The sequence below is a fragment of the Pan troglodytes genome, chromosome 14 (genome assembly GCF_028858775.2).
Source record: "Pan troglodytes isolate AG18354 chromosome 14, NHGRI_mPanTro3-v2.0_pri, whole genome shotgun sequence".
Lineage (NCBI taxonomy): Eukaryota > Metazoa > Chordata > Mammalia > Primates > Hominidae > Pan > Pan troglodytes.
Genome location: NC_072412.2, coordinates 36,891,995 through 36,908,526, shown reverse-complemented (window position 1 = coordinate 36,908,526; position 16,532 = coordinate 36,891,995). Strand labels below are relative to the sequence as shown.

General features: G+C 34.2%; 1 protein-coding gene across 7 annotated transcripts in view; it reads left to right on the top strand.

Annotated features, from left to right (window-relative positions):
* TRPC4 (transient receptor potential cation channel subfamily C member 4) overlaps window positions 1-16,532 on the top strand; it is a 228,386-nt gene that overhangs the window by 71,295 nt on the left and 140,559 nt on the right. For all 7 annotated transcript variants that reach the window (XM_509635.6, XM_009426907.5, XM_009426911.4 and 4 more), the window contains one exon: window positions 10,064-10,468. In XM_509635.6, coding sequence (XP_509635.2) covers window positions 10,091-10,468 — 378 coding nt within the window. In that variant the 5' untranslated portion in view covers window positions 10,064-10,090. The remainder of the gene's footprint in view (window positions 1-10,063; window positions 10,469-16,532) is intronic.

Below are 16,532 nucleotides of genomic sequence, written 5' to 3'. Positions count from 1 at the left end.
AAGCCCTGTTGTGGGGTAGGGGGAGGGGGGATGGATAGCATTAGGAGATATACCTAGTGTTAAATGACGAGTTAATAGGTGCAGCACACCAACATGGCACATGTATATATATGTAACAAACCTGCACGTTGTGCACATGTACCCTAAAACTTAAAGTATAATTTAAAAAAAGAATTTTTAAATGCTATGTCTGCACAGGGTGCCTTCCACAGTCATTTCTCCAGTTTTTACTCTTCTCCATCAAAAGGATAGACTAATATTTATTTATATTTTCCTATCATTTTACGTGCTTTAATATTTAACTTTAAAATCTATTTAGAAAACATTCTTATGGTGCTACAAAATATTATTTTCAAAACTTCTAACCAGACGTCTCAACGTCACTTATTATTTTTCCATTCCTGACTCTAATTTGTCATGCTTCCCTGTTAATACACTAGTCTGCAGTTTGTGTCTAATTACTTCTCTCGTCTCTGGCTTTTTCCCTCACACAGACACACAACACTACCGCCACCACTGCAACAACAGCAAAAACAACAGCAATGCCTAAGCCACATAGTTTCTAGAATCTCCTAATTGGTATCAGTGATTTTATTAAAATAGAAGGATCACATATTTATCAAAAATTCTATATATGCATCCAAATTTAAGCATTTTGTCTTTTTTTTTTGTTTGCACATCCACGTACACACACACACACACACACACACACACACACAAATTTAGAAGCCAGAGGTCAGTTACGGGCCACAGGATCTGATTGTGGTGGGAAACACTGAACATATTTTGCTGTTAAATAAGTCATTTGTGAAACAGATGATTTTCCTTTCTTTGTCTAATCTTGTTAATGCTTATTTGTAAAATGTATTGCCACCCTCACCCACATTTCTTCTTAATATTGTTTTTCTTATGACAAGTTATGCTTTCATTGTAAACAAGACAAGTAGTGAGTCTTTAACACAGTGAAAGAAGTACAAGTGTTTCTGATGTAGTAATAACATTTATGCACATGTTCTTGTTTTTACATCTTATATACATCTAAATATATTCCTAAAAAACTTCTAATTCTACAAATTATGCCAAATAATAGGGGCTAGGGGAAATAAGGATTAGAGCAAGATTACTCAAAATATGTTAAATCAGAGCACTAGTAAAAACATTAATAAACTAAAAAATGTGACATTTAAATTCCCATGAATATTGTGCTAGCATCAGAGTCTGTCATGATGGCATCTTAATCTTAGGGGTTAATATGTTAATGTGTCCACTTTCCTTGTAAACCCTTGATGAAACTCACTGGTTTATTGGCAGATGGTCTCTTAGTTTCCATGCTTGTATAATTGCTAATTAATCAGCAGTGAGAGTGATCTTTAAAATCAGAGATCAGATTATGTTATTATCTCACACAAAGCCCTTCTGTAACTTCCTATTATGCCTAGAATGAATTTCAAAGTCCTTGTCCTGAATCCTTTGGCTACAGTCTAGTTCTGCAGACTCATCTCTTCCGCTTTTTCCCTTAGTCATCGCACTCCTGCCAACTGGCCCTCTGTCATTCCCTAGAATGCATCCTGTTCCTCCTGCCTCAAAGTTTTTCTGGTTCCTTTAACATCATGATTTTTTCTGCACCTTTTCACATAGCTAGCATTTTATCATTTCTCATGTTTCAGGGAGACTATCCCTGTTCATCTGACCTCATGCAGGTCTTCATCTCTTCTCCTCCTGCAAATTTCTCTGTCTCATCTTAAAACTTGTTTCCCTCATAGGATTTATAGAAATTTATAATTATTGTGTTTGCTAATTTTCATGGGTTCCTTCCACTGGATCATAAACTCTGTGAGTGCAGGACATTGGTACTCATTCACCATGGTATTGCCAATGTTTGAAACACAAATCTTGACATACAGATATGTTCATTAAACATTTTACTCTATTACCCTTTCCTGAGCACCATGTATATTTCAGTGAGCAAAACAGACAAAAAAATCTCTTGACTATTTAAATAAGAGAAAACTTTTTCGTTTTATCCTTTTTTTTTTTTTTTAATTGAGACAGAGTCTTGCTGTGTTGCCCAGGCTGGAGTGTAGTGGCATGATATCGGCTCACTGCAACCTCCACCTCCCAGGTTCAAGCAATTCTCCTGCCTCAGCCTCCCAAGTAGCTGGGACTACAGGTGCACGCCACTATGCCCAGCTAATTTTTTTTCGTATTTTTAGTAGAGACAGGGTTTCACTATTTTGGCCAGGCTGGTCTTGAACTCCTGACCTCGTGATCTGCCCACCTAGGCCTCCCAAAGTGCTGGGATTACAGGTATGAGCCACCATGACAGGCCTGTTTCATCTTCATACTTTCCTTATAGTGTACTTCTATGTCTAAACATAGTCTATAAGTAAAAAACTGAGGTCATATGCACTAGACTAATGTTATTCCTTCCTGCATTTAAATAATTTTAATAAGATATAAAATTACAGCTTCTGTTTTTTCTTCCCTATTTTTAAAGCAATACCTCTTTATATTATTGCCTCCAAATTTACTGTTATGAGGTATGATGTTAACCTGATTCTTTATATATTGAACTCACCAAATATGTCACCATACAAACTCCTACTAAAGCAAAGCTAAGTTCAATAGAACTTGCAACAGTAAAGAAGAGTGTCACCTGGACTGAATTTTACCATGTCACCAAAGGGGGCAGGATAATATACTGAGTTTTCTGGCCTGTGCTCAGTTGGTTTCAGGTTGATCTTTCAAGGTGGGAAAATGATTAGGATGAGGCAATTTTTGTGACCTAATAGTTTATGATTGGTGGATTTAGCAAAAAGAGACTTCTGAAGAGAGTCCTGATAAGTAACCTTATTTAATAAGGGAGCTGCTTGCCCAGGTAGGCAAATATTATCTCAGCTAAACAGACATGCAGAAATTTATTGATGTAAATAGTGATTATTTATATGCAAATAGTGGTTATTGGTTTACAATCTTTTCTGAGCAAAATTTTTAGGGAATAAACAACTAATTAATGTTGACATAGCTATTAATAAGTTGTGCGGTTGCAGTCTCATGGGGGATGTGCTATTTTCCCTCCTCCTTTAGAATATTTTCTGTCCCTAAGGGAGTTGTTCTTACATGTCCAGTGTGACACTGTGAATTCTTTCTGATGTCTTATGCATCTTTTTATAACTATTAAAGTTGTTGGTCATTACTAATAAAAATAGTCCTTATACTCTATTATTTCATTTTTACTTTCTGCAACTACTATTTTATAGATATTGGCCCTTGTGTTTCTATTCTCTATTTCTATTAACTTTTATATTTTACAAACTGAGAGAGTTTCATGACCAGTTCATTGGTTAATTCTAGTGTTGTTCTACCAGCATCTGTGATTATTCTTTCTTAATTAATGTTTTCTTATTCCTAAGTTTTTCTCCTATCCCTTTTTATAATTTTGTAGAGATTAATATGCATGTTTTATTCTCCTGTTATCTGGTACACTAATTCTACTTCTTCTGCTATAAGATACTCAAATTGCGTTCTAAGATGTCTTAATTTTTTCCCTCTGTGTTTATATTCCCCTGTAAACGTCAGCAAATTACTAAAGTCTTGTGCCATTCTGAAGATTTTAGGCAGTAAAGGTGAGAAACATGTTTCTGAGCCATGAGCTAGCCATGTGTTGATTTATACATTACAGTTATATTTCCTCATACAGCTGCCAAAAGCTTAGTAGTAAAGATGTGCAGAAAAGAAAAACAGGCAAAAAAAAAAAAAAAAAAAGAAAGTATTTTGCACAGGTGATTTGATAGCTTAACAGCTATTGACTGGAATTGCTAAAACAATTTTAGGCAAGTGGTTAAGACAATCTGACCCTATTTATTTAATCTAAAATGGCAGAGTAAAACTCTAAGAGTATAATCATTAATTCCTTGATTCACCTACAAATTTTGAATGCTGATGCAGAACTGTTTACTTCCCAATCTCTTATATACACACCAGTAAGAAATGTTCTAAATCTAAGAGATCCACAGGGTTTATAAAGATGCATAAAAAAGGCTATATAACTGTGTGTTGAGAGGAAGAAAAGAAACATCATCAGAGGCTATGATGCTTCAGAAAGATTTTAAAACGCGGCAGGAGTTGCTAAGTGCCCAAGGGAAGGAAAGGCACTCAGACTGTAAAGAGCAGTATAAGAGGCTTAGAGTTACAGTAGCCAAGTAGTTTGGTATTTTGGGCAGTGTAAAATAAACTTGCCTGGGACAGTCTTGGAAGCCAGATCATGGAGTAATCAGTATTCCATAATAAGTTTGTGTTTTACCTGTGAATGGTTATCAGCCTTTTAGAGACTATCAGTAAGAAAGTGATTTGATGAGATTTGCATCTTAGAAAGATGAGGTATGTGGCATTGGGGAGGATAAACAGGAAGTATGCACGACTAAAATCAGTAAGATCGTTTGGAAAGATATTGCTGTAGCTCGTGTAAAAGATGATGAACACCAACATTTTAGTGAGGGAATGCTACTGAGCGGTTGAAATCTGCCCAGTAAGACATAGAAATGATTGTTAATATTATTTAACTATAGTTAATTTACATTTAAATAGGCACACGTGACTAATGGCTACCATCTTAAGATCAGAAGTCCAGATCTTAAGGGAGATGTGTGGTCTGGCAACGTAGATTTTATAGGATATTTTAAAACATATGTATGTTTTTCAGGGAACATTTTAAACAGCAAGTGATGATAAGAATAGGGAGAGTGATAGATAAAGGAAAGAGCCACAAGCAGGACCCTGGTCATATCAATATTTCAGCTTTAGACTGAAGAAAAGGAGTCTATGGAAACCACTGAGAGAAGGGTCATGTTGAGGTAGGAGGTGGAGCATTAGGGAAGAGCGGCAGGGAGCCCAAGGCAGGACCAGTTTCATTTCAGCAGGCTTGTCACCAGAACCTACTGAAAACTCATAAGACTTGAAAAGAGCCAAATGTATTTGGCAACTAGGAGGACATGATTAAGAAAAATAAAATTTATCCATGATGAGGATAAACACCATGTTAGAGAGAATAAATGAGTAAATGGAAGATGAGCTTAAAGTTTATAAAATACAGAAAATCTGAGCTAGGACAGGGAGAATTACCAAAGATAATTACAATTTAAAAATAACTTAATGAGAATTAAGTAGATTTGTGACATGAAGGGAAGAAGGTTTGTAGAAAGAGGCCTTAGGTATGAAAGAGGGTGAAGGTTGGTGTGAAATATTAGAAAAATGGGAATGGATGAAAGCTCAGACAGCAAGATTAGCAGCTGGAATGAGGAAAGAACATCTTTTCTTTTGAAATCAGAGGGAAAGAGTAATAGATTGATGCGTATTTTCTAACTCTCAGGGTGGAGTTTCAAACTTCGACTATTACACATTATTTTCTAAAAGATATGTTTTCTCAATCCCATGAGGTAAAAATCCAGCGCAATAACATTGTTTGCCCTGCCTATACCATTCCCCTCGATATGTATGTTTTAAAAATGGGAATATACCATTGCAAAGAAGATGAGAAAATAAAATTAAAAGGAAATTAAAATGGAGATAGATAGCGCTTAGTTTTTTATGTGGTACTTGTTCAATCTAAGGGACTTGAATTTTGAAAATAAGTATAATCTTAATTTTCATCTTTAAAATCCTAGGATAAAATGTCAAAATATTTTAGTAAAGTAGTTTTTGTTGTTGTTGTTGAGTAATGTAATCTTATCTTCATGGTTTACAGAAATGTCCCTACAACTTCTCAAAGAAATTTAGTAGTTCATTGCACTTTGACATCATGAAAACAAGAGAAAATTCATGTTAATTTTTGACTGGACTAAGTCACAAAACAGTTCAGTCATATGCAATATTTTTTATGTAACACTTGCAGCTACTGAAACGTATGTATTGTTTCTTGCCTAAGGAAATTAGAAAAAGATCTGGAATTCAGAGTGGTAGCAAAAATCAGACCATTATGCTTTTATGTGGAGTATATGTTATGTGAAAGATTATTGAGATAATATGTTAGAAAATATCAAGAAAAAATTCTAATCGGATTGCGTGTGAATGCACTATTTGGGGAAAAGTTATTTCATATTAGATTCCAGACAAAGTACAAATGCAACTTACATATGTGTGATAGTATCTTAATAACAAATAGGAGTTGTTTCTTACTGTGTCATGAGATTACACCCGTAAACATGTATCTTTTCACAGTCAACTAGGGAAGAAAATAAAATGCTGTTCAGGGAAATTCATTTCCTCTTTAGTAATACATACTAAAGAATGGAGATCTCTCTATATTAAATATTCCTTTCCTTTGTGTTCCTTGGAACTCAAATTCACTGTTCTTTCCACTATATAGCTAAACTTATCCTTTAGGCAATATGCCTTCAGATACATATAAATATCTAAAATTTTTGGTTGTATATCTTTATGTTGCTTAGAAAACTGTAGTTTTCATATTTAGTGACAATTTTAATTTCTCTTTGGATCAATGTCAAGTTGTAGCTCTCTCTACCTTCTTGTTTCTTTTTAATCCTCAACACATTTAGGGGAAATAATTTTTATTTTATGTAAAAAGTCACATCTCAGAAGTTGAGTTATTTCCCCATCACTCCTCATCTCTTCCAAATTTTCTAAATATAATTTGACCAATCAGTCATTCCACTTCTGGCGTTATACAGGAGACATTGAAATGAAAGCATTCTTAAAATTCTGCAATCTCATGGGGGAAGAAATCATTTCCCCTCCAAAGTTTATTCTAAAAGTGGAGGATCAGGAGCAATGTTTTATTTTGACATTATAGGTCAACATATTTGCAATACTGGGTTTCCTGTTCTTTAATAGCCTTTCTATCCAGCAGCAATTCCATAGATGATAAGTGTGAGAGCTCAGAGATTTCATCAGCCTTATCAGTACCTGCTACTTGCTATTGCATTTATGTAGCACAGTTTTAAAATGTTAAACTTGATTGTTTTTGTCCTCCAGTTAGTATCCCTGCATCTCAAGTAATCAAGGACAAGCCTATGTGCTGAAAAATTATATGATCTTCCTTACTCCCTTATGTTAAGGTTTTAGCCATCAAAGTTGTTCTCTCTCTCTCTTTCTTCTCTACGTGTGTGTGTGTGTGTGTGTGTGTGTATGTGTGTGTCTTTCTCCCTGTGAGTGTTTTAAGATTCAATTGTAAATATTTAAATTTTATTTATTAAATCTATTTACATTTTAAACGTATTTAAAATCTGTCTAGACTTCCTAACGTAAATTCTTATATACTTATTTCAAATCCAAGAGATTGAAAGAGGTCATAAAAGTTAACAAAAGATCTTAGCACCAATGCTTTCATTCTTAACTTCTCAGCCATTCCTTGGTAAGTGTTGATTTCATCACTTTGTGGATAGAGAAATAGATGACCTAATGCAAATATCCCTTACCTCCTCCATCTCTTAATTACAGTGCTGACTAAAATATGTCTCTTTTTTTGTGTAGTGTAACTCTTTTTAAAATGAACTTCTGTGGTTTACATTTGTGGAAGTTATCTGGATTAAATGAAATAGATATTAATAAGCTTAATTTATTTTTATCTTCCCTCTTCCTCAAAATTCTCCAGTAGCTTCTGTTTTGTCCACTAATCCCTATTGTCACTGACATTCTGTACTTCGACAATGGGAAATAAAATGCTGTTCTCTACCTAATTCTTTATTAGATAGTATTATTAATAAAATTAACTAAATTTAAAAAATAAAATAAATTAGTTTTTTCTTCTCTATCATTATTCTTAATCTTGATTGAATCATAATTCACCTGCAGAACTGATGTGTGCATGCATGTGTGTAAGTGCATGTGTATTTTCATTTTAGCCTGGATTTTGGGTGAGCTACATTCAAACACCGGTCTCAAGCTAAAAATATTATTGGTAGGAAAACTTAAATTCAACTCCAAAATAAAAATTCATATATTTTTCCAAGAATCATGGATAAGAAAGAACTAAGATAATAAAAGGTATGCATAATGCTGATATTGAATATAAATACCAGTCATTTTATTATGAAACATTTGGATGTTAGTCCTGATAAAATTACGATGTGAAGGTCATGGTATTGATCCCACACACTGTTACAGACTCTGACCTGGGACTGAGAAAAAAGGTGCCAAGGAAGGGAGTGTCAACCACCTTTCCAAGGCCAACATTGAATTGGCATCACTGATGCAAAAAATGGGGGCAATCAGGATCAGATAACTACAATGACACAGATAGAATCATAATCATCTTGATTTAACTCAAGTTTTAGTGATATTGGGGGAATATTAAATTCTCCTTGATATTCTATAATATAAATGCTATTCCTGTTATTCTAGAGTGATTTAAAGCATCCCCACAATACTAAAGTTATAATCAGCCCTCAAGCAAGTAATTTGCAAGTCTAAAATTAATACATATTGAACACTCACCTTTTGCTTAGTCTGTGAAGGTAGCTTTACAAAATACTATGTTTAATATGCCAGAGAGATACCAGTTGTGAAATAATAGTTTTTCATATTAGCTCTTACACCTAGATACTTTAGAAATCATGATGAATTATCTGGATGTCAAAGGGTAAAAATTAATTCCTTGATAATTAAAATAATAAATTGAGGTAATATGCAAACAATGTAAAATTTCCCGAAATAAAAATATTATTAAATATAATCATATTTGTTAATGTAATTCATGTTTAACCTATGGTTAAAACATTATACAAATCAAATTAATTTACTCATAAAATGATTAGGGTTGAAAAGATCATTTAAAAAGAATATGCATGTTTAAGTACTTAGAACACCCTATTCATTTTAATTTTGCAGAGCAAACATATCCAAATAAATATGTGAGTTCAATTTCAATAACACAGAAAAATAAAATAGGTTAGATAATAAGTATGCAAGAGGAACTAACAGCAACAAAGAAATCATACTCAAGACATAATACTTTTTTTCTATGAATCTCTATCACTAGGACGATACCAGATCAATACAGCTTCCAGTACCTTTGTGAATTTATTGTAAGATGAGCTTTCATTTACTTGAATTAATTTTCTCATATTCAACTATATCCTTACTTTAACTTCTAAATAAAAAAATTATAATGAATACATTCCTGCCTTGTGGTTTATTGTTATTTTTTAAAGGCAGTAGAATGAAGAAAATAACATTTTTATAATAAATTCTCTCTCCATTTAATCCTTTCCAAATCTTCTTTTGGAAATTGAATTGCTTAGACTCATCTTGATGATTAATATTCTCAGTACATGTCTTTCCCCCTCAATGAACTCACAGAGAGAAAAAAATATAATTATGTTCATTGGGCTCAGTATATTTTATTGACATTAATGTTGTTAATTTACATTAACTTTGATGTCACTACTTACTAGCATTAAGTATAGAGGGCAGGGCACAGTGGCTCATGCCTGTAATTCCGGCACTTTGGGAGGCCAAGGCAGGTGGATCTCTTGAGCCCAGGAGTTCGAGACCAGCCTGGGCAACATGGCAAAACCCTGTCTCTACAAAAAAAAAAAAACAAAAAAACAAAAATCAAATATATGACAAATTAACAATATTTTGCAAACATAATGGTATTACATAATCTCAATAGCGTTTCCACAATTAGAAAAATTGACAATGAATTATATATTTGAATATCCTTGGTCTAGTTTTGAGATCTCAAAAATATGGCCTCTGATACTCAAAGTGATTGAAAACTATATATAATTATGATAAACTTTGTAAATAATTTCCAAAACTATAAATGCATTCTCTGATAAAATTCACTTTAAGAGTAACTTTTTAAATAGTTTACCAAATGTTAATCTCTTTTTATTTATTTTAAAAGAAAACTTTGTTTCCACATAATTGAACAACTATTTAGTATTTATATTGTTGAAGAAAAAAAAAACCCTTAACTCTTAATAGTTACTAATAATGGTATTGTTGTTATTGATATCACTGTGAGTTGGAGAAGTATGATGCTTAACAATTTTAAAAGCATATTAACGCTAATCTTTGTGTTTTTTGTTTCTACTTTCAGAGACAAAGAAATAGCATGGCATGAAACATGGCTCAGTTCTATTACAAAAGAAATGTTAATGCTCCCTATAGAGACCGCATCCCTCTAAGGATAGTAAGAGCAGAATCAGAACTCTCGCCATCAGAAAAAGCCTACTTGAATGCTGTGGAAAAGGGAGATTATGCCAGTGTCAAGAAATCCCTAGAGGAAGCTGAAATTTATTTTAAAATCAATATTAATTGCATTGATCCTCTCGGAAGAACTGCTCTCCTCATTGCAATTGAAAATGAGAACTTGGAGCTCATCGAACTACTCTTAAGCTTTAATGTCTATGTTGGAGATGCTCTATTACATGCTATCAGAAAAGAAGTCGTCGGAGCTGTTGAGCTGTTATTGAACCACAAAAAACCTAGTGGAGAAAAACAGGTACCTGCAAAAATACAGTTTTTAATTTATTTTACCTGCAGAAGGTTTTTTGTTTTTTCTTTTCTTTCTTTTTTTTTTTTAGATTTTCAAATGCCCTGAAAATTTAAGAAATATAAGCTTCAAAATCTGAACTATATTATAACAGAAAACTACTATTAGGTACACCCTTCATGTCCTATGATAGTTACGTCCACTTGCATTTCCTGCCCTGGAAAATCATAAGTAATTGTGAGAGCTAAAGCAAAATAAAGTAATTTAAGTAGACTGCTCATAAATTGGAAACATTTCTATGTAATGCTCAACATAGGTTGCTCGTAACTTTATGTGTATGTGTGGGTGTTTTTCCTCTTGCCTTTCATTTTCTTACATTCTACCTTATCAGAGGGTGAATTATTTTGTTATTTTCCTATTTAACCTGCTTGCCTGTTCTGGGCTTCTGCAGCTTACTGCAAAAGTGAGTTGCACCATCTAATTTTGATATTATCCTTTAACAAACTCTAGTAGATTCTTTTAAATTGAGACTTAAAGAAAGAAACAAAAAGGATTACTATGAGACAGCCGAACTCTGACTGTGGGCTTAACTACATCAACTTTACTGATGGTGCAAATGTAACTATACCTTATAGTTATCAACAGAAAACAAACTAAAATGGCACACAATTATAAATACAATGTGTGTTTTTTTCTTTCTCTCTGTCTTTTTCCACTAAGGAAGTGGAGACATCATAGACAGGAATGAATAAGGAGTCTGTTTTTGTCTGTCTGGACTCTTCCCTTTGTAACTGCCTTGTGTCTGAATTATCTATTTGATCCTTTTTCCTTTCACACTGTACTCGTCACTTCCTCGCATCAAGGCTAATTGACTAACTGCAAAGACACTGCAGATTCTGCAGTGGTTCAAAAATCTGTCTTTTAAGGTAAAATCTTATAAAATGGTTGTTATTTTAGCTCTAGCAAATTCTAGCCTATTTGATAATATACACATCTCGGTCTCTGCAAATGCTAGACTTAGGAGGTGTGATTTTTTTTTTACAAGCAAGCTCTCTTTGCTTTCCTAGAGGACTTTTATCAGAATCTTTGCCATTATTAGGAAAAGAACTTTATAGCTGAGTGTCCCTGTCTGCTGGGAAAAGCCTGTGTTTTTATGGTCCCTTTTTTATGTTTCATCCCCATTCAACCCCTCCCCCTACTTGAACTAAGACTTTGATAAAACAGCACTCCACAGCAACAATACTTTTCTGCTTGTTGCTTTGCTGGCATTTTGTTGTTTCTTTCATAAACAGTTGTTTGTGGATTACTCTCATTATACTGGTAAAAGTTTACTGCTACAAAAATTTGCTTGTTTCTTGTATCCTTTCAAACGTGAACAAGCCTTGATTGGGGTAGACAGCTAATAGTAATATCCAAAGACACATTTCATGTTATATACCAGTCTTTCACCACTAAGGAGGTACAGAACACAGACAGGAATGAGTAAGAGTCTGTTTTTAATCTGTGTAAGTTTAGGTGCTACTACTTAAGTCTCCTTGTGGTACTGAAATTCTTTCCACAGCTGTACCTCTCAAGTATTTGCATTTTCTAATAGCAATGATATTATATTGTACACTCTCTTATTTTATGTCTATATAGGCAACCATAAGACAGATGTTTTGGCTGTGACGTAAATCATTTTAGATTGCAGCAAGTCTATAGAATAAAACTGCCATGGAACATGTTTTTGATGTTTATTACTAAAGAACCTTCTTAGTTCTATCTTCTAGAGAACACTGGCCATAAATTTCAGTGTCTCTTTAGTCAATGACATTTGTACTGACCAGAATAATTTTGTGTCTGGAGAAGATGTCTGCTATTATGAGAGTGTTTGTTGGAAGATGTTCAACTTCTGAACTAAACTCTAGCCTCACAAGTAGGTCCTGGCTCCTTACAGGCATTTGATCTGGATCCTGATTATTAATAAAAGGCAGTCAAGGTTTGCGATCTGCCAGGAGTCTGAAATTTCCCAGGCCATGTATTTCTGGAAGATTTCTCTTATATCAGTCTGCTGGCCAAGAATTCCTTTTCTATTTGTACATTCTAGAATTCCTCTTCAGTGAAGGCACTGAGAATAAACAAAAATTGTATTATTTTGTTTGAACTTTATAATTTTGAAAGAGTAATTTCAATCTCCCTCAGAATTCTTGGTATCTTGCACAATGAAAACTGAAGTTTCAGCAACATGAAACGTGCATAGCACACAAAGATGGCCTCAGTGCTTGGGCCGTATCAAATCCCATTAGAGCCTGGCTGTTTATTTGTGATTTTCTTCGGTAATTCATTTCCTAAGGAAGGTCAACATCTTTTGGAATGACAGTTTTCATAAATCACTGTGTTGTAAGTAGCAAATATGTCCTTGATAGGACTTTTTTCTCTCATAAGGTGTAATTCCTTATTCTTGTGATCATTGAAAGCCATTTGTGTTTTATTTTAATTCACCTAATTTTCATACTCATGGTATGCCCAAAGATTCTGGGACACGTCGTCATTCATTTTGTTGAGGTCATTGAGGCCGAATGATAAAACCTGAAAACAACAATATCCAACTGAACAAAATAAATGTAACATCCTAAAATGAGTAAAGAAAGAGGTTCTAATAAAAAGAAAAAAATCCAAATCTGATTTTTAGAACACTTAGTAGTTTTTAAATGTGAGAAATGCATATTCAAAATATACTCTCTTAGAAATTTGTCACATATTAACTTATTTCTCTGGAAAAAGAAAGATTTCATAGTCATCCTCAGGTCATGGGAGCTGTGAGATTTCAGATGAATTTGTCTACACTTAAAGGCTTTCACTGGGCAACAATTTCCAGATGCCTGCTCTGCCAGGCCTCGTCCTGGGCCCTGAGGAGGAGACACTGTTCCTTTTCTCGAGAGTCCTAAGGTCCGATTGTGAATACAGAAAAGAAAAGTATCATGGGAATATGAATAAAGGCTGTCAGACCTGAAGAGATGAAAATGAATCCTCAGAAAATGATGAAGTTAAATCAGCTGGATTTGGCAAATACAAAATGTTAGCGGGTAGAGGGCTGGAGAAGGGCTTGAAGGAAAAAGGGGAAGAATGTTGATAGGTTTATACCTTGAAAAAATTAACACCATTAACTGAGATAAAGCCTATAAGAAAACACTTATGAGACCAAATTGGACATGCGTAGTTTTTTGATTTGTTAGTATTAATACCTAGGAGTTAATTAGAAATGTTGGATTTAAGAATGGGGTCTGGGATTGTTATGTAGATGATAAGGAGGACATTGAAGCAAATAAAATCACCTTATCTTCCTGCAGTTCTGACATTGGTTTTTTTCTTTTTGACCTTATACATGTTTTACAGATTTGTGATTTTTAGTATATTAAATGATTTTCTCAATGCAGCATGTAATGAAAAGATGCAGGTCTTTCCAGATAAATAGATGAGTATAGATCATTAAATATTTTCTTTCATATTTAAGGTAGTCCTTCATAAATCAGGGTATTGAATTTAGTTGGGTTTTTTTTTTTAATGAGAAGAGTAATAGCTTATTTCTTTCCCATAGGAGACAGCACAGAGAGCCTCTGATTCTTTACACTAAGCAGGAATCATTGCACTCATAGTCTCTGACGACTTTACTGAACTTGGCTTTAACCTTCTTAATACCTTATTTCTCTGGAGGGAATAACTGAGAATGACTTCTTAACCCTCATTTCAGTCCATTGATTGGTAACTTGACTTTTCATTATTTTTAGCAGAGCTTAGATGTCTTCTAAGTCCAGATTTAATTTCAGTTTCAGCTGCTTCAGTAAATGTTTATCAGAAGCAGACCTTGCTTTTCAATTTTTTTGTTAGATCAGTGGTTGTCAATCTTTAGCATCATCACTGGAAAGGCTTGTTACAACACAGACTACTAGGACCTACCTGCAGAGGTTCTGACACAGCAGGTCTGAAGTGAGGCCTTGGGATTTGTATTTCTAGTGAGTACCCCAGGTAATGCTAATGCTGCCAGTCTAGCAACAGTACTTTGAGAACCACTGATTCAGAGGATGTTGCAGGTTGTAGAAAACCTACAGCTGTATATTTTATGTTAGATGTCTTATACTATACTATGCTAACCTGGTTTTCAGGAAATTTTGACTCATTCCCTTAAGTACTAGCTGTTAAGTGGTATTTAATATATGAGAGTTTCCCAATTTCAGTAACATCCTTATTATGTTTTCCCACTTTGGAAAAAAAGACTTTGCTATACATTATAAACAGTGAAGATTCCAGAGTGATTAGCTGAAGAAATTTTGGTTTTAAAGTTCTACTAGAAATAATGCAGGGTATTTTATAATTGGGAGGATTCTGGGAGATCCACATAATCAATCACCTCATTTTACAAAGGAGGGACAGGAAAAGGGACTCAATGGCGCAGTGGGTTGGCCAGACTGAAAAGACCTATAAATTAATAGCTAGCAACCAACCTTGATATAGTCTGGATAATAATAAAAATTGTATGACAAAAAATACCAACAGTATTAATACTAGATGATATTCACTGAGTTTGTCACCATACCAGTAACTGTGATTAGAATTTTACTTGCTTTATCTCACTTAATCTTTATATTATCCTATGAAAGTAGGTCCTATTGCTATCTCCACTTACAAATGGGGAAATGAAAGTATTAAAAGGCTTAAGTGACATAATAATATGTCCCAGATCACAAAGCAAGGAAATACCAGTGCTGGAACTCAAGAGTCTCTGAAGACATATGCTGGTCTGGCTTTAGCCACTGCATCAATTTGAATGGGTGTCATTTAAATCATTAATTACTTATTTGAATTCAGGATACGAATTAGACAAATTTTAAGAAGTCTCTGGATGTACACATTCAGACTGTCTCTATCCTGAATATTATAATGCCATTTATAATTTTGTTGCCCAATAAATATTAATTGTGACCCCAGACACTCCTTACCATGGTGTTGCACTAAGAAATAACAAAGTCATTAGAAGCTGTGAAGTGCTGGGAAAGAGCACAGAGTGAAGTGAAGTGACAGCAATGCTGGCTTCCAGTCCAGTTCACCACTTACTAATTGGACAAGTGTCTGAATCTCTCTGAGCCTTGGTTTTTTCTTGGCTGTTAATCAGGCCTGTGGTCTGAATCTTACCTACTTCTCAAAGTCTAGTGATGTTCAAATTCTGTGAAAGTGTTTTTATAAGGTATCATGTAATAATAGTGTTGGCATTATTACTGTGTTATGCCATTATCTCTGTCTTCCTATTGACAAACAAATATACAAATAACACAAATATGTGAAAAGATTAAGCATCAGCAATTTACCTTCTATAGTTCAAGACCTCTTTTTTCATTTGAAAAATGCCACCAATGTTGATATGGTGTGGCTCTGTGTCTCCACCCAAATCTCATGTTGAATTTAATCCCCAATATTAGAGGTGGGAGCTGGTGAAAGGTGATTGAATCATGGGGTGATTTCTAATGGTTTAGTACCATCTCCCTAGTGCTGTCCTGTGATAGACTTCTCACAAGATCTGGTTGTTTGAAAGTGTGTAGCACCTCCCCCTTCACTCTCTTTCTCTCTCCCGCTGCCATGTGAAGACATGCTTGCTTCCCCTTCACTCTTCTGCCATGATTGTAAGTTTTCTGAGCCCTCCCAGCCATGCCTCCTGTATAGCCTGTGGAACTGTGAGTCAATTAAACCTCTCTTCCTTATAAATTACCCAGTCTCAGGTAGTTCTTTATATCAATGTGAGAACGGACTAATACAATTGGAAACAGAAACCCAATTCAGGGAGAGCAAAAGAAAGTATATTTCAGTTTACTTATTTTCTTTCCACCTCAGTGCATATAGGAGATTTTTTTTGACATACGTAGTTTCAGTAGATTTGTTAATACAATTGTGTCTTTAGAAACATTGCCTGTTATGTGATCAGAAAATCAAACAGTCTGAAGTAAGATATTGGTACTAGCATGTTAATGCAAATATATAACCCAAAATATACACTGCTGAATAAAAATATAGAAGATTCTTAGTCGATATGGATTCCAATAAA